This window comes from Cydia amplana, chromosome 27, assembly GCF_948474715.1.
Source record: "Cydia amplana chromosome 27, ilCydAmpl1.1, whole genome shotgun sequence".
Lineage (NCBI taxonomy): Eukaryota > Metazoa > Arthropoda > Insecta > Lepidoptera > Tortricidae > Cydia > Cydia amplana.
The window spans coordinates 5,462,268-5,485,917 of NC_086095.1; the positions used below are offsets into that span (position 1 = coordinate 5,462,268).

The window sequence follows — 23,650 nt, forward strand, 5'->3', positions numbered from 1 at the left end:
TCGGTTTTCGAACGATGGCGGCTATATTGAAACTCCCGAAAAAAAGTGATTATTTAAGCCAGGGATACATTGGGGTACAAATGTCCCGCGACAAGTGTCAGAACATGACAGGCGAAGTGGTACAGTCGCCGTCAGATATATCGGAGCGGCCAAGGTGTTCACAATATCTAACGCCTTGAGAATAGAGGCGGTTCAGATATTTGTGAGCGCCTTGGCTGCTTCGATATATCTGATGGCGACTGTACAAACAGCAACAATCTTAACTGTCCATCGGTGGACGTTGTGCCTTTTGTAATAACGTAATAAGGTTTACGAACTGTCAGTTAACAGTGTGGGCGATGGCAAGAGTTTGCGAAACGTCGCACTTATGACACTCACTGATGAAACGTCACTCACTGGTGAAAGTCCGACAACGTCGCGTCAGTAAGTCAGTATATCTGACGTCGCTGGCGACACCCTTCGCGCGACATTTGTCGCCTAGTGTATCCCTGGCTTAAAAGTCAAATTGCCGGTATTTGTCCTTTTCATGAAATATGAAGCATAAGATCTATTACTTGACTCTAATACATTTGTAAATACTACTTTTATTTTGTTAAAAAATGTATCTGTTTATTTTATTCAAGGCTTACCACACTACGTTCGAAAACCGACTTTTACACTCCAAGTCTACGTACATACAGCGAAAAAATAAATAAAAACATACTTTCGCATTAATGTATTTGGATTTAACTTTGGATAACTAAATTCTATATACACAATAATAATATATCGCACAAACATTTTCCCGTTGTTTTTTCCAAATAATACCTTAATTATAAAAGCATTTACTAACCAATTTTTTTTACAAACTAAAACAATAAATATTATTGAAAGGGCGAATGTTCAAAATGTACATATAAATATTACTTACAAGCAAAAAAACAAATCACTATTCATAATTCACAAATCCATAAACCATATCAGGAATATTAAAGTCAATTTACACTAAGGGAACTTAAAAAATATGTAACACTGGAAGAGTTCAGAAAGCCCCAGACAGATACTCTTACGGAATTTCACATAATTTACACTCGCATAATTATAGCAAAATGTAACTCAGGGGACTTACAGGGGAAACCATTAGGGGACAAATGTTCCGTGACATCGCTCGACTTACGTCGGTAAAGATGTCAGGCGAAGTCGTACGATTTCACTAAACTTCGCTTGACATACTGGCGACATCGCACGATTTATGACACATACTGGCGACATGTGTCGCGTCACATCACCCGACGGCGCTGGCGACACGCTTAACGGGACATTTCTCGCCTAGTGTATCCCTGGCTTTACAACAAGCATCCAACCTGTATTCATTCATTACGTGGTCAAATATGTTGGCGAAAGCATTATGATTTGACTTAAATATTAAGAAAAATGCTATCACTTAAATAACATTTCGTATAAACTTAGGCGATTACTTTACAAGTACAACTTACATCCAAACATGACATGATTGGAGAAGAATAGCGGCGGAATATACCTAGGACCAAAGCGGAGCTTTAGGAAAATCAATTGGGTGAATCAACTTTTTTCTCGTCACCCGTTGCCATGGTTACGGTCGCCTGGGTCACTCTTAAAACCCTGGTTTTATAGCATTGTAAATAACACATTTTTATGGCCTTTATCAGCGCCTTCCATAATGGGTCATTTTGCATATTAGTAGAACGTAACATTTCTTCTAAAAACTATGCTACTATTTTCGCCAGGACAGAATAACAAAAACAAGTTGGTCCACCCAAGGACGCGTAAAAATTATTACAATTTGAAATTTCAACACTAAAATATAAAAACACCTTACATAAATTTAAGGAAGCGTCATGACATAAGAAAGAGTAATTTTAGTAGCCTACAGATAAGCAAGGATTCATTATATAAACGGCCATTCTCAAAAAATATGTCTGCGGTCTAGTTTCCGCGGCCCATATAATTATACGGAATATATGAAAAGAGTCGTGGTAATTAAACGTGCCACGGACATATTCTCAGAGAATGACCCTAAATTGGAATAAAGGGACAAATCAGTAACACGATTTGCAAACGTCATAACCAATCGTTCGTCGTTGCCTTAGTCTGTCATAAGCCACCATATAAAAAAGTAGTATTAAAAAAATATCATTCAATTTGTACTAAAAGAGAGCACAATTTGCCATTAACAACTTCAATTTCTGGCAACTTTACTAACTTGTACACCCAGCTGCAAAAGTGCATGGCCACTCTATTAATAATTTCCATTCATAATGTGACCATGCGATTTTGCAGCTTGCTGACACTTAATGGAATTTACAAGATTTTCATCGACACGCTGTTCAAGATTTTTTTTAAATTACGCAAATGACTTTGGTACTCGTAATACACAGGCTTAAAATATAGGCAGAGCTACGGCCTTCAAACATTCAAGAAAAGTGCGAACTCTCATCTTAAAGGCACTTGCAACCTCTCTAGTATTGCAGGTGTCCATAGTCAACGGTAATTGCTTGCCACCAGGCGATTTTGTTTGCGTCCTATATAAAAAAAATTATATACGTGTGAAATATGTGTGTGCAAAATAACTCTGCCTATCTGTCAACGTTGTTGTCATAAATAGATAAAAATACTAATAATCTAGGGCCTAGATTCTACGCTGTTGGAAAACTAGTGAATAGTCGAAATCTGCACGGTTAGCTGCTCTGGAATGGCTTAAAAACTAAAACATACAATAGGGCATGTCTAAAGGCATCAAAATGACTAAACCTCTAAGAAAACAAAAAAATAATTCTCACGTGACAAAAAACGAGTAAATAATTAAGTTTTTGTTTCAATATAAAGTCCGTCGTTTTTGCCATTGAAAAATATATTTGTTTTCATTACTGATTAACATTTCTCTCAACTGTCAGTCCTTTTTCTTTCAATAAGGATACCCCTCATTATTACAGGTTCTCGTAATTTTGATAACTTTAGGCATTACCCGAAGACTTATTGAGCGTTTCTTTTATTTTTTGCCATTATGTATTATATATTGTGACATTTTTTGCCACTTTTGTGTTATTTCTACTCAGAATCACGAGCTCTTACGATCCTAATGGGATAAAAAAATGTCCCAGAGTTTTTTCCTATAGTGTTACCATTTCCCCATGTACTTTGTGTGGTGGTAACAAAAAGAAAAGTTTGAAAATTGTATGGAAATTTAAGGACACTTTTATTCTCCTTTAAGGATGAAAACGGCTCGCGATACGACAATCCTGACTAGAAATAACACAAAAGTGGCAAAAAAGGTCACAATACACAAAATGGCAAAAAGTTAAAGAAACACTCTATTAGACTTTGACTTGCAAGACCACGATCATTTTTACGGTGTGTGTGTGCGTAGCTTTCGAACACACATGTAACTTAACGAGACTATAGTAAAGATAAACGTAGCTTCAAATAAGGTTTTCGAGACGTGGAATATGTTTTAAATATATAAATTAATAATTATTTTATAGTATTTCCGCCTAAATCAATAACGTAACGCAAGGGAATAAGCCCAAAGAAAGTTGACAGATAGGACGTAGGATCGTTAAGATAATTTCCTCACGTTTATTAAGACCCGGATCTATTGAGACCTCGATTTCAAACTCTTAAAATTAAATCGACACTCATTTTTTTTTTAATTCTAGGAGACCCGAGTCTTGAGTGAACTTAGAGACGTGAGTATTTTTTAGAGATCTCTCAACTTTTTTTCACGAATAAAATTTAATCATTGCCAATCGTTGTGTTAGCGACTACTTTACCTATCTGTCAACTTTGTGTGAAGTATAGATAACCTAAACCTAGAGGTAGTAGGCCTAGCGGGACGTTTGGGAAGCGGACATTTGGATTTTTTAATTTTACGATAAAAATCATCGTAAATGTGGTTAAACAGACCTATTATTTATTTTAATAATAAATAACATTAGCGAGATTATTTAAATAGAAAAAAATCAAGCATATTTTTTATAATTTAACTTTGGAGTTTGAATGAGTATATAAAACGGTAAAACGGATATTTTTTTTTCAAAATTGAACAGAATTAATTGTACACTTTGTTATTACAAATTGAATGCTTTTACGAGTAGGTACTTAATTATTTGTTAACCAATAAATTTTGTTATTATTTTGGTTTAGGTGTGTTGTCTGACATACGCTAATGTTATTTTTTTAATATTTAAGTAACATTAATAACTCGGAGTTTTATCCATGTACTTAAAACAAATTATGCTTGGTTTTTAACATACGTTAACATTTTAGTTTTAATTAATTAATTATCATTTTTATTTTCGTCGTCCTTTGACTAGTACATTTTGGGCTATTAAAAAAAAGGTTGACAGAGCATCGCTTTAGAAATAATAATTAAAAAAAAATACCTAGTTATATTCTAGCAATGTCTGAATATATTATTTTAGTACGAATTTGTATTATTTCTTCTTATGTCTTCAATATAATGGATTAAAACTAGCCAGGAGCCCGTTTCTCAAAAGCCTGTAACTTGTAATACAAGTGCAAGTCCCTTTCTAACAAAAGCTGTCTAAAAGTGACATCCGCTTGTACCTATTACAAGTTACAAGCTTTTGAGAAACGGGCCCCAGGTCCTTCGGATAAAAATTTAAACTTCTTTTTTTTTCGTTTCTATTTTTTTTCCGAGAGGAAGACATAAATAAGTATAACATTATGAAGCGAGGGATACACTAGGGGACAATTGTCTCACGACACTGTGTCTGGGGACATTTGTCGCCTAGTGTATCCTAGGCTTAAGGCTATGAGTTTCGTTTTTATCAATTGATGGACCGGTAACTGCGCATATATTTATGAAGTTTACGAGATAAAAATAATGTCTTTCTCTAGTTCCAAATAACAAACTAAATCGTCATAATTACGCGATATTTGATTATTGTTACATAAAGTTATATATGAAATCATTTCATAGTCAAACATTATCCGTTGGCAACGCTCAAATAATAATATTTATATTATATAATATTAGCATATAATGTACGTTGATATTTATTTAGATATTACATTTTCATCCCAAAAAATAATTGTTATGTCAAAATACTGCGTAATATTTAGCAAGTCTAATTAATCGTTTTAAAGTAAATTTTGTAGAATATTAATTTATCTGGAATGACAAAAAAAGATCATAATAATCCATGAGTTATAATAATAAAACATATATTAATCATTAATTATTTGCTGAATTTACGTGAAATTATATGCTAATATTAATCAATATATTCAACATACCCATGTCATACACAATCTTTCATACCTTAATCGTTATCTCTCAAACTATTACTTACTGACCAAGCTAGTTTCACTATCACCCGGTAGGTGGCGTAAAATTAACTATTTAATTTACCGAGGTATTTACTGTATTTATATCAATTATGTCCAGTAAATACATTATGTAACGCGCTAACTATTTCGCTTAAATTTTATAATGACATTCTGCGATCTGTCGATAAGTTAACATTTTGTGCCCAGGCATATACAAGTGACAAGTGAGGTGCCTTGTTTGCACCTATGGGATCTTACATTACCTACTCAAAAATACAGATGTCGCTAGCGAAAACGAACATTATGTAACGTAACTCAGTGGACATTTTACAAATGTTAAACCTATTGAAAATATCGAAAATGAATATTATTTCGTCTTTTTATTTGTGTTTAACCTCTCTTCTGTGTATAATAAGAAAATACGGGCTGGCCTAATTAATAGTTAGCTTTTTGCGTTTTTGTTGACAACGATTTATCCTGCTCTAAACAGCACAACCGAGGTTAGAACCCACGACTTTTGACCACCACATGAAAAGTTAAATCTATAATTATAAAATATTGTCTTTTGATTTGTGTTTAAATACTATGTTTAGAAAAGATAACTCAGTAGCGACATCTTTAAAATTGATAGCGACAGTACATTGCATCTTGCCAACACGCTCATACCCATAAGCGTTGCTTGCGTGCGAGCGAGACAAACGACAATTTCAACGCTCCAATCGCGTTCTACGACTGGATGTCAAAATGGTCATTCAAAAGAATTGCAGTAATCACAAAATTTGAAAACAAACAAATTAAAAAAATATGTTTGATTGATGAAAAATGTCTACTTAGTTTTAATTCAGGGATACACTGGGAGATAAATGTCGCGTGACACGTGTCGGCGACATGTCGGGTGAAGTCCTACGTGTTCGTGAAACATTGCTTGACATATTGGCGACATCGCACTACTTATGACACACATTGGCGACACATTTCAGGCGATGTTGCCAAACATGTCAAGTGAAGTCCTGCAACGTAGCGACAAGACCCGACGTCGCGGCGACAGATGTCCCACGACATTATCCCTGGCTTTAAGCAACAGCGCCACTTGCACGATCCCACTAACCTGGGCTTAAGAGGATAAAGCTGGAGTTACCATGGTTACCAATTCAATTTTACACTGGGTTTACGGTTTAACCGGTTAACCCCGGGATGGTGCAAGTGGCGCATACGGATTAATTTTTAAATTGTTTCTTCTCAAATTATGCGTAACTTGCAATGACCTGGAAAATAATCCTAACATTATTTAAATATAGGACCGTGACATAGCAATTATACTATGGTACATAATATTTATTTCTACCCATAAACAGATGTTTTGAACTTTTACTTTTTTCATTGAGCTGATACATTGGTACAAAATATTTGAAATAACCATTATTTAATGTAACAATAACATTACCTTAAGAGCCTAGCGGAAGTGTTAAGAAAGGACACTATGGCATATTTTTATTAGAATTGTCGTAACTGAATGGACCATATTAATATAAGGGCATTTAGAAACAATATGTAGCGATTACTTTTTCGCATAAACACTATCAAATTTTGGATTATCGTTACTCTGAATCATATAGACTTGTTTAAAAAAAAGGAAAAAGTGCCCCTATTATCCATACAATAGTTATAAGTCTGTTTTGTGACGGTCGATACAAAATGTAGATGAAACTGTGTCACAAGACGGACAAGAATTTCGGTACCCTTTTTCCTTTTTTTGAATCAAATGTACTCGTAATTCTGAGATCATAACTTTTTATATTAAAAAAGTACATGGTATATTTATTAGTGAAAAAGTCCTTTGACTGACGCCATAAAATCAACCCGTATATATATATAGGCTATACGGTTAACAGATAGTGTGTTGTATTTCTATTTAAATACGAAACTTTGTTCTTAGGTGTTTTACTTATCGTCACCCAGTGGACAACTACTGATGTGCCGTCAAAAAGTTTCCAACATCTAGAAAGTTTCCATCATTTCCTGTGAAAATTTCGAAACTTTTTCCAACTTTTTTGAAAACTTTCCCTAGTCACACACCTGTATGGATGTCATGTATGCCATAGTGTCAGTGGAAGCAGTATCAGACCATAGAATGAAGCTTACAAATTGAGAAAAAAAATCTAAAATATTACGCCGCTGTGTTCTTATAAATTCTATATCGAATCCCCTTCTCGTTATAAGAAAGAGCGCTATGCACGAACGAAAGTGACACAAATCTTAACTTATTGAACCATTGTCTTTTAACCCTTTAACCACTGTAGACTGATATATAAGACTTACAAAATCGGGCTCATTTCACCGCTGTCTGATAAATAAGACAAAACTTCGTACCCCCCGGCGACACGAGCATGCTCGGTGACGTATTATATGGCGGTTAAAAGGTTAAACCTGACACACTGGCGACATCGCGCGGCTTATGACACACACTGGCGACATGTAGCGCGCGCTGTCGAGCGAAGTCCGGCACGTCACGCCACTACACCCGACGTCGCTGGCGACACGTGTCGCGGAACATTTGTCGCCCAGTGTACCCCTGGCTTTAAGTAACTTTGTAAGTGCTAAATAAAAATGAGTAGAATAGTTTTGCACAAAACTAACCAGGCGGATAATTTGAAGATTTAACTGCAGAGCTTAATTAGCTTTATATAATAGCATTAACATTCTTACTCAAAAGAGAAAAGGCGGTGACCAAGGTGACGATCGCTTGCGCTTCGCCATCGAATCGCTTTGTGTCTCTATCACTCTTGCATATTAGTGCGACAGTGACAGTTGCGTTTCGTTCGCTACGTAGCGTTAGCGATTGGCATGTTGTCTACGGGGTCAGGAGTCTCGAGTCTACCATCGGTTCACATAGAAGAAACATCCTATCAACAAATTTTAGAGAAACACTACTAGCGTCTTTTGAGCGTCGGCGTCTAGTCAGCGCTAAGGAAAATGGCGTCGCTGCGCAGTTGCGCCAACGTTGCGTCGAGCAGCAGCCATAGTGTAAGGCCTGAGTGGACGCTCGAATCGGTGCGTTCGGCGGGGCGTGCAGCGTGGCTGTGGGCTCACGCGTGATGGGAGCAGCGTGCACTAAGGCCGCTCCTATACGTGCGCATTTGTTTAACATGCACGCCGCACGCCCAACTCGAGCGTCCACTCAGGCCTTACACATAGAGTTGACTAGACACCGACGCTCGGAAGACGCTAGTGTAGGGTCTCTTACTTCAAACGCTCTGTGTCACTTTCATCCACTACATTACGTGAAAAATCAACAACAGAGCACGCAAGCTAACTAACACCGTTCACAATCCAACCAGCAAAAACGGCAGGGATCCACAAAACGAGCGCTTATATTTGACGTTATCTATGAAAAGTGACCTTATTGTCGATGGCGCTTACGCCACCATTAACGATGCTCGGTTATAAATACAATGCCGCGCGACGCTGTGCGGCGTAAGCGCCATCGACAATAAGGTCCCTTTTCGATATTAAACTTTCGTGAGACATATTTTAAACTGTCGCGCGCAACGAGCGACGAGGCGGGCGGCGCGATCAGTGCACGAGTTGCAGTCGCCGCGAGCACTCGAGCCTGAGGAAGGACCCCCGAAGGGCCCGAAACATGTCACCAATAGCGACTAAAATTTCAAGTGAGTGAAACCGTTGTCGTCTAAACAGTTTAAGGTCCCTTTTCATAGATAATGCCCCATATAATTACGCTTAGTTACGAACCTAAAGGTAGGTATGACTTCCACTTTGCCTTCTTTAAAGTAAATGGGTGGTCAGATTAGCGCTTGCTTTGTACAGTCACGCTCTGATTGTTACGCCATTTAGGGTTGGACATATTAATTGGACATTCCATAGCGTAAGTATGGAACAACCAATTTAGCTGACCCTAAATGACGTAACATCCCGGGTGACTATACGCACAGTGGCGAGCGAACAGCGGATAGCGTCAAGCGTAAGAAATTTGTCTACTGATCTACTTCGGAAACTTTCCACAATTGCGAAGCTGAAACATTGTAAAATTTCGGTAGCTTCTCATATTAATGTATAGGAATCGAAATTATCCATTGGTTTCTATGAAAACCTGAAATTTTCAACAACTTTTCGAAACTATCCGTAAGTGCACATGTGTAAGGCCTGAGATACACTTGTGAGTTTAAATTACGTAAGTAGGGACACAGCTATTTGTTAGAATGAGATAACGATACTCATATCTCATTATGTAGGTAGTATAGCTGTGTCCCTACTTACGTAAGTAAAACTTATAAGTGTACTGGGCCTATGCGTGGGAATTTGAGTGTGCACTGAGGCCGCTCGTATATGTAAACGTAATTTAGTTAAAAAGGATCCAATTCACAAAAATCTGTCATTAGAATGAACTTTCTGTTAAAGGAAAGTCATTATAAAATGCCAAATTTTAGAGGACGGATTTCCGCTAAACTACGTTGTTATATTCGTTTAACGCTCCGCTGATCGCCGCTCAAGCGTTTACAATTTTACACCTACCGCTTGCGTTTTGTGAATCAAACAGCGTTGCTCAACTACTAAGCCTGAGGTTAAGGCTATGTGCATCAGGCTATGGCGAGCATTCGCGCCGCGCGCGTTATGAAGTCTAGTATGCGCCGCCAGAAGTTACGCAACGCGTTGGAGCGAGAGAAAAGAAATCTCCAGAGGAAGAAGACTGCCGCCACTTGGGTGAGGATGTGGACTATGTGTAACCTGTAAATAAACACATATTTGGAGTACACTGTTCATTGAAGCCAGGTAAACATAATAAATATAGAGAGCTAGGGTTAACTAAGGCAGCACAGGGACCCCCTGAATCACCTTATGATGTCAAGTTGAAGTTTCCCATTTCCACCACGAGATGGCATATCTGCCAACATGCAAGGAAGCTTGCGTGCACTTGCCTACTCGTATTGGCATATGGTGTCATTGTCAAATTTAAGTTTTCAATTTAAGCCACAAGGTGGCCTTACTCTAACGTGCACGGTCCCTAATGTCCCCATAAAGAAAATTGACCTCATGTAAAACATTCAACAAATCAATAAATCATGATTTGTTTTTAGAGAATATCTTTATCGAAACTTATCAAAATTACCACACTAAATTAGTGCACTGGATTCTAAAGCCAGGGATACAATAGGCGAGAAATGTCCCACAGCACGTGTCGCCAGCGACGTCGGGTAAAGTGGGCCGACGTGGCTGGATCTCGCTCGACATGTCTGTTATAAGGCGCGCGATGTCGCCAGACATGTCGAGCGAAGTCCGGCAGCGTCACGGTCCAGATGTCCCATTTGTCGCCTAGTGTATAGTTTGTAGCTTTCTAATAGACCCCGAAGGCTAATCCTATTGTCTATTGTTAAGAAAAACCGCTCGTGCCACGTGCCACAACCACCTGCATAAAAAATCGGTACTTCGGTTACTGAGTGCCGGCGAGCCGAACGCTACAGAACCAGTCTAAAATGTGTCATCGAGATGCGTAACAAAGGCGCGTTATCGGAGAGCGCACCTACACTGGTTTTTTGAGCGTTGGACTAGCCCGCGCTCAGGTGCCAAATAGAATAATTAGGACCCTTTTTGCAGGTAAGTAGCACGTGCGGTTTTACTGAACAATAGACAATAGGATTAGCCTTCGGGGTCTATTAGAAAGCTACAAACTATATCTCCCTGCGTTAACGACCTACGTCGACACAGTATAAATATTATTAAAGTAAACTTAAAACTCCAGAGATTACGGCATTTGCTCCGTGCATGACTGTGGCGCCGCCCTAATGGGTGTGGGACATATTCCTTATTTGACAGTTGGCGGCAGCTGCCTAGTATGTAGATGTTGTCCCATGAAATTTCATATTGTCACCACGTTCGCCTCTCTTGTATTTTTTTCACGACAAACTTAGCACATAGCTAATAGCGAGAGAGATGGTGCTGCCATCTATACACCTATATTATTCATACCTCGTATTCATACGCGCCAGCGTGTTCAGATTCTTCTTAAAGAGAAACAGCTCTCTGTGTATGCGTCCCATCGATGTTTCTAGAAAAACTAAAGGACCCGGAAGTAGTTAGACTAAACCTCACCTCCGGAGACGAGTCCTGGACCTCGGCAGCGTGTCCGGGCTCTCCTTGAACAAGAACCTCCTGATGCCGAGCACGTAGCTCTCTATATACGCGTCCCAGTCGATGTTTCTAGAAACAAAACAATTTTATTAAACTTGACAAAAAAATTAAGGTCAATGTGGCTAATTCCGTCATAGGGGCTATTCCGTCCACGAGCGTATATTTCTGTGCTTTTCAATCGTAGGAAAAAATACCATCTGCTTTTGATTGGTTGCTGAAACTAAAAACAATCGCTGCTGTGTCGATGAAATTATCAATTTTGTTTGTTATTCGAGAAAAACGCTAGTAGACGGAAAAGTCCCTATGACGGAATTAGCCACATTTACGTTTTCAGAACAAACAGAACCGTGACAATAGTTATTTATAATTTACTATTTTTACATTTCAGCTCTGTGCCTATCTTACTGCTACTACAGATCTAGTGCATAATTATTTTCCATCGTATTTTCTCGGAAAGCTTCGTATTTGTCATGCTACTTCGGTCAACCTCAGTACTTTATGTACCGAGGCTGACTGAAATGCAAGACACGTTCGTACGTTTCCGTGAAAATACGATGGAAAATAATTATGCACTACATCTGTCTGTCCCCTGGTCATCCGCGCACGCCCATTCTATATATATTTTACTAGCAATCCGCCCCTGCTTCGCACGGGTTAACAAATTATACATAAACCTTCCTCTTGAATCACTCTATCTATTAAAAAAACCGCATCAAAATCCGTTGCGTAGTTTTAGAGATCTAAGCATACATAGGGACAGACAGCAGGAAGCGACTTTGTTTTATACTATGTAGTGATTTGGTGAAATATTCAAGACAAGCTGCCACGCTGTCGTGTGACTTTCGACTTTACCAACCTGACATTAAAGTCGAAAATGCGTCTGTCCTCCGGCGATAGGGCCGTGCATAGGGCTTGAACGTTGTCATCCGCGAACGCCCATTGGCGGGTGGTAAAATATTCCAGGCATGCTGCAGCTTTTTCAAGTTTGTTCTGCACCCGCATCATCCTGTAAAGAAGACATCATAATCACGCGCCAAATCCCAAACACGCGCACAAGAGGACACTAGGTACTAGTAACAACAAAGCATAAAACAAATATCGGGAAAAACTTTATTGCAAATCGTATAGTAAATGCTTGGAACAAATTACCCTCTGGAGTTGTGAACTCTACAAGTGTGAATCAATTTAAAAATAGACTCGACAAACTATCAAAACAGTGAAATCGTGCTAAGTGAACTATGATTTAGACGCACCAGCATCAGCTGCCTGTCTAAAACGAAATAATAATAATTATTATCAACAACTCCTGGGATTGCGCTAACTCAGATTTCCGCCTCTTAGTGTCAGGCCTGAGTGGAGGCTCGCTCGGCGACGCGTGCAGCGTGGCTGTGGGCTCGCGCGTGATGTGAGCAGCGTGCACTAAGGCCGCTCCTATACGTGCGCATTTGTTTAACATGCACGCCGCACGCCCCGCCCCGGTGCACGCACAACAAGAGCGTCCACTCAGGCCTTACAGCACTTAGTTGTTTGACGAAAGTATTAGGGTCGGTTGCACCAAACTGATTATCATTGTTTTTTTTTTTTTTTTTTTAATCTTGTTTATTTTATAAGCCATACATCTTAAGTCGGCTTAAAAATAATAACATTGTAACTTAAACTTTAGGTGTTACTTAAAACATTGGGGTTACTACTTAAGGAGTATTTTTATAATATTCAAATCTAACAAAAATTACCTAGATACTTAAACTATATGTGTTACTTAAACAATTGGGGGTACTTGAGGAGTATTTTTATAATATTCAGATCTAAGGTCCAATGACTGTACCATGAAACTTAAAAATCTACCACTATATTCGATAGTGAACCCTGAGCTTAGGATTTGATGGACGAAGAAGAGAAGATCCCCCGCAGAGCACCGAGTTTCTTTTAAGAGATCTAGTCTAGATTGTTCGTTGATTTTACACTCGAGAACTAAATGGAGGAGGTCCTCCTCTCTATCGCATCGTGTACAGTTTGGATCGTCCCTTTTTTTCATTATGAAGTTAAATTTGTTGAGTGGGATGTGGTAAGTTCGGGTTCGAAAGCAGATAACTAATTCTTTTCTGTTGAGGTTTCGAGAGACAAACCAAGGTATGCGGGGTGGTTCGTCTACAATGGTCCTGTACCATATACCCTTGTTTTTTGAGCACTCATTGAAATAGGCTTTGAATTTAATGTAATTGTCGCTTTTCACTTTTGGAAGATGATCAGTGTAGTGCGGTATCGTATCGAGAGGTATGCCGTTCTGTAGAGCCTCGGATGCAAGAGAGTCTGCTACCTCGTTACCCCTGACGCCCATGTGTGAAGGAATCCACTGTAAACGAACTTCAACCCCGTTACGTATCAATCTATGGATACATTTAATAATGAGGTAAGCTTCGTATCTGCCGACACTACCGCCCTTAGCACTTCCCAACAAATGTTGTAGACTGCTCTTCGAGTCTGTAAAGATTACAATTTTACGATATGTTGTCGACTCTATGTAATGTATTGCTTCATTAATTGCTGTCAGTTCGACTCCCATTATGGGTATACATGGATTTTCAATAAGAAATTTGGCCCCAAAATCCGCAGCTTTATCGTAAAATGCGCAACTAGAACCGTGTTTAGTTTTAGACCCGTCAGTGTAAATTGGAAAGTGGTATAAGAACAGTACGTCTATCATATCTTCGGTACGTTGCTTAAGGTCATTGATGGGTAGCTGAGCTTTAGGTTCATCAATAGTGCTCACTCTATCCATTATGATTTTATCCCAAGGGAGTGTTTTAGTATCATAGGAAAGCAAAAATTGGGGCAAAACTTCAAATTTATACATAGGTAGGGTGGAATACTTTCTCAAACTGTCAATCAATAATGGAAGTTGGTTTTTCCGCCAATATCTTGCGCCCGAATCTAATGTGTTGTCTAATATTTCTAACTGTTTTCTTAAATAGTCGGATGTTCTAGAAGAAAGTTTCAGGAAGTATTTGTCGCTTAAATAGCTTCTTCTAAAATTTAAGGGTGGAATACAAAGTTCGCTTTCCATTGCAAAAATTGGGGTGTCCCGAATAAACCTTCCACACAAGCGAAGACATTGGTTTTGGATTACGTCCAACCTCTGAAGGAGCTTAGAGCTGGCGTTACCGTAAATTATACATCCGTAATCAAGTCTAGAACGCACCAGTGCTAAATAAAGTCTTCTTAAGTGAGTTGGGTGGACACCCCACTTTGAGTTACTTAAGGAACTAAGTATGTTAACGTATGCAATACACTTTTGGGTCGTTTCTAAAACATGTCGAGTCCAATTCAGGCGACTGTCCACCCAAACACCCAAAAACCTTGTACAATTAATAACCTCAATTTCAGTGTTATTTATGCGTATACTAATAACAGGTACTTTGTATTTTCTAGTAAAAATGCAGAGTTTTGTCTTTGAGAGAGATATTTCTAATCCAATTTTCTCTAACATTGATGTAAAGATGTTAAGACTTGATTGAATGGTACTAGCACAAAAATCAATGCTTTGATTAATACAGTAAAGGGCGAAATCGTCGGCATATTGTGAGACCTTAACTGTCTTAACGAGTGTGTTGCATAACTTAATTGTGACTATATTAAATAAAATAGGTGACATAGGGTCACCTTGAGCTAAACCCTGTCTGCTTATTCGTGTTATTTCTCTACCATTCCGTAGCTTATATATCAAAAATCTCTCCTTCAAAAATTCTCTAATATATCTACACAGGAGCGGATCCACATCAAATTCAACTAAAGAGGTTATCAGAGGTTCAATTGCCACATTGTTATAAGCGTTACTTATGTCTCCGTAAGAGCATAAAACATAGTCTTTGTTTATAAAAGCAGTTTCTATATCTAAAATAAACCTACTAAGATTGTCTCGACATGAAAGTCCACGACGGAAACCCAAAGTACTATCATTAAATAATTTGTTGCTTTCGAAATGATACTCAAGGCGACGAGTTATCATTAAATTAAAGATCTTACAAAGGCAGTTAATAAGTGAGATAGGACGATACTTAGGAGTATCCGTATTTCTCTTTGGTATGGCTATAAGTTTGATCCTACGCCACTGCTCTGGTATCTCACCTTTTTTATAAATTGTGTTAAATATGTGCAGAAGGTATTTTTTCGCATTATCCGGTAAATGGCTAATCATAGAATAAGTAATAGAATCTAAACCAGCCGAAGTATCTACTCTTTTAAGAATCAAATTTAGTTCTGAAAATGTAAAAAGAAGTGGCTTGGAACCATTCGTATTAAATTCTAGGGGCTGGCAGGAAACACTATCAGGAGTGAGTTCTGTTACAAAGGAAACTGCGGTACTTTCTGGTAAGTAGTCTCTAGGACTTCGGTAGCCTTTAAGCCATCTGAGTTTCCTCCAAACTTCACTGCTGGGCGTATTGCAGTCTATGCTGTCACAAAACTGTTGCCAGGAGTTCCTTTTTGCAAGTTTAATAAGTTTTCGAGCAACAATTACCTTTTCTTTGTAGATTAAGTAATTTTCAACCGTGCGTGATTTCCTAAAATGTTTAAGAGATAATCTTCTCTCTGCTACTGCCTTCGATAAATCAGGATTCCACCAAGGTTTAGGCTTGAATCTGTTAGGGTTAATACCGATTTTAATGTTAGGAATGTTTTTGTTAGCACTTTTTTCAATTATCTCTATGAGTTTATCGTAATTATTTTGAACATTATCTCCAAAATCTAGTCCCTCACATGCAAACTTAATGTGTTGTGTATACTCTACCCAGTTGGCCTTTTTGATGTTTCTTTTCAATTCGGGACTAATTTGAGTACTGTCTAACGTTTTAATAGAGATAATAAGGTGATCACTGCCATAGAGAAAAAAATACATAGAGTGCTCACTCCATACATCAGTTTTAGTACCAAAAAGACTATTAGCATCTAGCATCGAGTAGCGGAACTATCAGTACTGCTACTTGACAATAGATGTAGCACCGACCGGAAAGTCTTATGCTGTTGAGATAAGACTTTCCGGTCGGTGCTACATCTATTGTCAAGTAGCAGTACTGATAGTTCCGCTACTCGATGCTAGATGTAGACACTGAAATTAATAGTCTGAACTGATGTATGGAGTGAGCACTCTTGTCTTACTATATTTCTCTATGTCACTGCCAAAAGATTCGTTAGTGACGTTCCAATCAAAGTTGAGTGAGAGATCAGTACTACAAAAAGAAATATCAGGTGATGTGCATACTGTACTATCATTAAGCTTGGCGCAACGGGTAAAGTCTCCATTGTTAAGAAATACGTAGTTATGGTCTAAGCTAGTGTCTGATAAAAGCCTACCCCGTGTGTCAGTTGTGTATGACCAAGCCGTGTGATGAGCATTGAAGTCTCCGACTATTAGAGTTTTCTCAGAGAAGTGGCTGAAAAGCTCCTGGTAATCCTCAACGCCCACTGTGACATTTGAGGGAGAATAGACACCTATGATATGTTGAAGTTTATTGCTATTAAGGACTTCAAGGCACAAAACGTCAACATTATAATGATTTCTAGGAAGAGTTTTGAGAATGCAGTCTATAGATTGGTGGACCAGGATAGCTAGACCTCCATACCCATCTGCTCGATCCTTTCTAAAGACAGAGTAACCTGTTAGTTTAATTTGGTTTTCACATTTCAGCCAAGTTTCAGAAATAATGCATATATGTACTTTTTCGTTATTTAGATATGAATCCAATTCACTTAATTTTGGTAATAGACTTTGACAGTTCCATTGAATAATATTAAGCTTGAAACGTGTACTCAAGTCCATTAAATAATAAATAAAAAAAAAATAAAAAAAGAAAAAAGAAAAAAAAAATTGGTACCTAAAAGTCACTTACTTGTTTGTTTTCGTAATTTCTCTTGCGAGATAAACACTTTAGTTTACTTACGATACGCGAGAGTCTGTTCTTAACACTACGACGTGAGATGTTAGGTATCAAGTCAGTAAACATTTCAATTAGGGCATCAATTTCTTCTGTGTAACTGTAAGTTATTTCTGAGATGTCCTTGAATCCATATGTGTCTGTAAGATATGTTTTAACTTGCTTTACAGAAATTGGGTACATTTTCCTGGAATTGGTTATGAAGGTGTCCAAGTCATCCCAATTAATTGATTCCAGATCACTGTGAGGTGTTCTCTTGGGTTTCTTTCCACTCTTGGATTTGTATACTTCGTCTGAGCTGGACTGGGAAAAGCTGTCAAAATCCTCATCACTGTTTTCGTTGCTAGGTACGAGTATATTGTCTTCTTTTGTTGCTTCGGACTCCATGAAATCAGTATTTGTCGAAGATTCAGTGGGTGGATGTGGACGTTTGAAGATTTGTGTCTCCGGTGTATGAGTAGTATCCTGTGTGTTTTGGTTGGAAGCATTCGTGTCGTTGGGGTTATCTGGGCATTTAGAGGCAACGTGACCGTCTTTCTTGCATATAAAACAAGTCATTGTATCTGATGAAAAATAAATCCAGTAATTCGTTTCTTCGAAATCAATAGGTATTTTTTCTGGAAGTCGATCGAAATCCTCAGGTGTTACGTAAACTTGTCTTCGGAAGCTTAGAATGTGATTGTAGCCTGTTTCATTGATACCAGCACGTAGGAAAGAGATGGGTGACTGTGGCGTGATATTCATTTCTAGCAGTTTCTTTTCTATTTCAGTGTGCGGTATAATGGGGCACACGTTAGATATAATGATACGTTTGTTTCTGCTGATAAGCGGTCGGATCGGTAGTTTTTGTTTTTAGATTGTTACATACTTCTTATTATCAATGATCTCGTCAGCGATTAACTTTGAGGAAAGATAGATACAAATTCTATTGTTTGCAATTCTTGACAAAAAACGTATTTGAGATGGATCGATTATTCTTCCTAAAGCTTGCGCATAATCTTTTATTTGTACATTTTCTAAAGCATCGATGACGATTGCTTGGTCTTTTTTGGGGAACGTGGTGATTTGTGTCACAGTAGCATAACTAGGTATATTGTCCAACGCTTGGGAGTTCATTTTGTTCCTGTAGTCAGAAACGATTATAAATGTTCGATATTGTCACTTATTGAAGATAAAAAAGTCCGATTCCATCATAACGCACTTTTACACAATGAGGGTAGAAATTTCACTCGTGAAAATATAATTCACTAGCGCGCGTAGGTAACGACCGATCTCGGTGGCAGGTCAACGACCACTCTCATTATCATTGTTAAAGACTGCTAAATTTTATTGTATGGAAAGTTTAATAGTAAACTGCCGTGGCGCGCCGGCTGACGTTGATCAGCCTGTCGAGTGCAGATGGTGCAACTGGCACTAAGTATCGTATATTTATTACTAGCGACCCGGTTCGCACGGGTTAACAAATTATACATAAACCATCCTCTTGAATCACTCTATCTATTAAAAAAAACCGCATCAAAATCCGTTGCGTAGTAAAGATCTAAGCATACAGACAGACAGAGGGAAGCGACTTTATTTTATACTATGTAGGTAGTGAAGAGGAAAGAAGACGGCCGCTTCCCCAAATTCAACTCTAACACCATACTCACACGGTTTTCTTTCCAGTGGCCCTCGCTAACGTGTCCATCATGAAGGCAAAACTCGGTGTTCGATTTAGAAGTAGCGCTCACAAACTTAAGAAACGGCGTATGAGCCAAGACGCAGCCAATCTAAAACCAACTCTAATCCCATACTCACATGGGTTTCTTTCCAATGGCCCTCGCGAACGTGTCCATCACGAAGGCAGGGGCACGGTGTTCGATTTAGAATAGGAGTGCTCAAAAACTAAGAAACGTCGTATGAGCCAAGACGCAGCCAATCTAAAATCAACCCTAAATCCATGCTCACATGGTTTTCTTTCCAGTGGTCCTCGCGAACGTGTCCATCACGATGGCAGGGCCTCGTTGTTCGATTTAGAAGTAGCGCTCACAAACTTAAGAAACGTCATATGAGCCAAGACGCAGCCAATCTAAAACCAACTCTAATGCCATACTCACATGGGTTTCTTTCCAGTGGCCCTCGCGAACGTGTCCATCACGAAGGCAGGGGCCCGGTGTTCGATTAGTGAGAGCGTGGAGTGTTTGAGACGGTTGTTCGTTATGTCGCCGCCGGGGTACCAGAGGACCTCGCCTGGAGAAAAAAAAATTAGACAGATTATCACCAAAACATATTGGCTACGTGCTAGGTGCACAATAAATAGGTACTCTTTACAGTTGAAAGGTGCCTTAAAAAGTTTCAAACTACATAATCTGTGCCATACCCGCTCCACAAACGTTGGCGCCACAGATTAATTTTAATAAACAGCAAATAATGTAGTTATAGGCTTATAGGTATCCCAACAAAAACATGAATGTGAAACGTGAGCCAAGTTCAATATTAAGAATATTTGTCGTTGTTGACTCGCCGACAAAAGAATTGAGACCTATATGGGTGCCAAGTTCTGTGCTGTGTAGAAAATCCTGAAATTATAAAGGATTTGTCTTGGCTAGTTTTTACGTATAGGCATATAGGTAATATATATTTACAATGTTACTTTTTCAAAAATTTGGTTTGTTGTTAAAAACTAGCCAAGGACAAATCCCTTATAATTTCAGGATTTTCTACACAGCACAGAACTTGGCACCCGTATAGATCTCAATTCTTCTAACCCTTACCATGTAAAATGCACCCTATCTTTACTCACTGAAGACTTATTTTCAAATGTAGAAGCTCATCCTCGGCCTAACACCATCGAGCGTCAACCAACCTCAAGTAATACCGTAACTAATGGATATCAATCGAAAATGGACCGTATATTTACTACTTCAAGGTTGGTTTTCGAATGTCATAGCTCGTCCGGGAGCTCGAGCGCGTCATATCAAAAAGGTCGTATCTACAGTTACTGATACATTTGAAAATGAATCTTAAGCATACGTACTGAAGGGATGTTTCTGCATGTATTTGAAGCTGGCCAGCACGAAGCGCTGCCACGTGATGGTCTTCTACTAAACCTTACCATCTAAAATGCACCCTATCTTTTTTCATTGAAGACTTATTTTCAAATGTAGAAGCTCATCCTCGACCTAACACCATCGAGCGTCGACATCAAGCAGTAACTAATATCAATCGAAAATGGACCGTATATTTACTACTAGAAGATTGCTTTTCGAACGTCATAGAAGCTCGTTTGCGAGCGCGAGCGTGTAATTTCAAAAAGGTCGTATCTACAGTAACTGAATCGTTTGAAAATGAATCTTAAGCATACGTACTGAAGGGATGTTTCCGCATGTATTTGAAGCTGGTCCGCACGAAGCGCTGCCACGTTATTGGGTTCTGTTGGCCGGTGCAGCAGTTGTAAACAAGCACACCGTCATTTCTGTGGACAATCGTTATTGTATTACAAGGGGGCAAAGTTGTTTAACCGCTCGTGCTAATATTGATACCCGAGCAAGCGAAATTTTCCAAAATTGAACCACAAGCGTAGCGAGTGTTTCAAAGCACTCGTTAAACAAAATTTGCGAGGGTTAAACAAATAAAAATAGTTTTATACGTTTTCATTTTGAGTTTTGGTCGTGTGTCGATAGATGGCAGTAAATTTACTGTGACTAGAAAGTTTACTATGACAGGACCTCTCTATACTATCTATTATCTTTGGTATAAGCATAGAGAAATATAGTAAGACAAGCGTGCTCACTCCATACATCAGTTTTGGTATGCTCAACAACATAAGACTTTCCGGTCGGTGCTACATCTATGGTCAAGTAGCAGTACTGATAATTCCGCTACTCGATGCTAGATGTAGACACTGAAATTAATAGTCTTTTTGGTACCAAAACTGATGTATGGAGTGAGCACTCTTGTCTTACTATATTTCTCTATGCTGTGACTACAAAATTTACTATGACAGGACCCCTCTATACTATCTATTCTCTTTGGTATAAGTAAAAAAAACCAACCGTCTCTGGCTTGTCCTCCACGCGCACACGATCATCAGATTGATGACTGTGTCCACGGGCACAAGGTCAGCGACCCGAGCCCCGGTGCCCAACATGCTCCTAAAGATGCCCTTGCCGACGGCAGCGATGATGCCGTTCGGCCCGTTCCAGTTGTCCACCCAGCCCTGGACCGGTTCTCGGAGCGAGGAGAGCACTGGAATTATTAAACAAAGAGCATTATGGGCACTTTTGCACCAGAATCTATATCCTCATACTCATACAAACGAAACATCCAAAATTTGCCACTGAAATTTGAACCTGAATTGTAGGAAATAGAGTTGATTTTGCGTTGTTTGAAAATTGAACGAAACAAAGCAAAAGCGACTCTGTTCCAATTGAACATGGTTTAAATTACATCGAACTGAATAGGTACTATAGGTAGGACCTTGGGCCTTAGGGGGATAAGGGACGGGCTTGACTAATAGTCACTTCATGTAATTATGTAATTATTTGTAAGTTAAACAAACAAGTTATATAAAGTTTAAGTCCCGAACTAAGTGCAACTCTGGCAGTTTAGACGCGCGTTGATGTCTTTTGTTTCAGACGCGAGTATGTGTTGTATAATATACTTAATTTGTATTTGGGTCACAAAAACCTACGTACCTAGAGGTTAATAAAAGACAGAGTTCACATTTAACGCAGGTAAAATGCGTGATTTGTAAAGTTATTTATCTCAATATTGTACGATAAGATTTTCAATACAACCAAAATAATAAATCAAATTTATCTATTAAGAATTTAAGTCCCGCAGAAACGAATGGGTTAGAAGCGCGTTGATGTCTTTTGATCTGGACAAGGAGTATGTATTGCATTATTAAAATTTTAGTTTACTAAATCGTTGCATAATTAATATTATAGTTTACTAAGTCGTTGCATAATGAACATAATAGTTGCGCTCACCGACGGACGGCCGTACGATTGCCACAGGCAGCTTGCCGCACTCCTTAATAAGTATGTCTTCCGCGAGCGCCATTATAGTTCACTAAATCGTTGCATAACGAACATTATAGTTTACTAAATCGTTGCATAATGAACATAATAGTTGCGCTCACCGATGGACGGCCGTACGATGGCCACAGGCAGCTTGCCGCACTCCTTAATAAGCATGTCTTCCGCGAGCGCCATTATAGTTCACTAAACCGTTACATAACGAATTTTATAGTTTACTAAGTCGTTGCATAATGAACATAATAGTTGCGCTCACCGATGGACGGCCGTACGATGGCCACAGGCAGCTTGCCGCACTCCTTAATAAGCATGTCTTCCGCGAGCGCCATTATAGTTCACTAAATCGTTGCATAATGAACATTATAGTTTACTAAGTCGTTGCATAATGAACATAATAGTTGCGCTCACCGATGGACGGCCGTACGATGGCCACAGGCAGCTTGCCGCACTCCTTAATAAGCATGTCTTCCGCGAGCGCCATTATAGTTCACTAAACCGTTACATAACGAAATTTATAGTTTACTAAGTCGTTGCATAAGGAACATAATAGTTGTGCTCACCGATGGACGGCCGTACGATGGCCACAGGCAGCTTGCCGAACTCCTTAATAAGCATGTCTTCCGCGAGCGCCATTATAGTTCACTAAACCGTTACATAACGAAATTTATAGTTTACTAAGTCGTTGCATAAGGAACATAATAGTTGTGCTCACCGATGGACGGCCGTACGATGGCCACAGGCAGCTTGCCGCACTCCTTAATAAGCATGTCTTCCGCGAGCGCCATTATAGTTCACTAAACCGTTACATAACGAAATTTATAGTTTACTAAGTCGTTGCATAAGGAACATAATAGTTGTGCTCACCGATGGACGGCCGTACGATGGCCACAGGCAGCTTGCCGCACTCCTTAATAAGTATGTCTTCCGCGAGCGCCATTATAGTTCACTAAATCGTTGCATAATGAACATTATAGTTTACTAAGTCGTTGCATAATGAACATAATAGTTGCGCTCACCGATGGACGGCCGTACGATGGCCACAGGCAGCTTGCCGAACTCCTTAATAAGCATGTCTTCCGCGAGCGCCATTATAGTTCACTAAACCGTTACATAACGAAATTTATAGTTTACTAAGTCGTTGCATAAGGAACATAATAGTTGTGCTCACCGATGGACGGCCGTACGATGGCCACAGGCAGCTTGCCGCACTCCTTAATAAGTATGTCTTCCGCGAGCGCCATTATA

General features: G+C 39.0%; 1 protein-coding gene across 1 annotated transcript in view; it reads right to left on the bottom strand.

Annotated features, from left to right (window-relative positions):
* Positions 1-9,788: 9,788 nt before the first annotated feature.
* LOC134660521 (putative fatty acyl-CoA reductase CG5065) overlaps positions 9,789-23,650 on the bottom strand; it is a 54,920-nt gene continuing 41,058 nt past the window's right edge. The window contains exons 8-13 of the mRNA XM_063516295.1: positions 21,419-21,611; positions 20,732-20,838; positions 19,481-19,613; positions 12,311-12,460; positions 11,416-11,523; positions 9,789-10,053 (exon numbers count right to left, since the gene is read on the bottom strand). Of these exons, the coding sequence (XP_063372365.1) occupies positions 9,906-10,053; positions 11,416-11,523; positions 12,311-12,460; positions 19,481-19,613; positions 20,732-20,838; positions 21,419-21,611 (839 nt within the window). The 3' untranslated portion in view covers positions 9,789-9,905. The remainder of the gene's footprint in view (positions 10,054-11,415; positions 11,524-12,310; positions 12,461-19,480; positions 19,614-20,731; positions 20,839-21,418; positions 21,612-23,650) is intronic.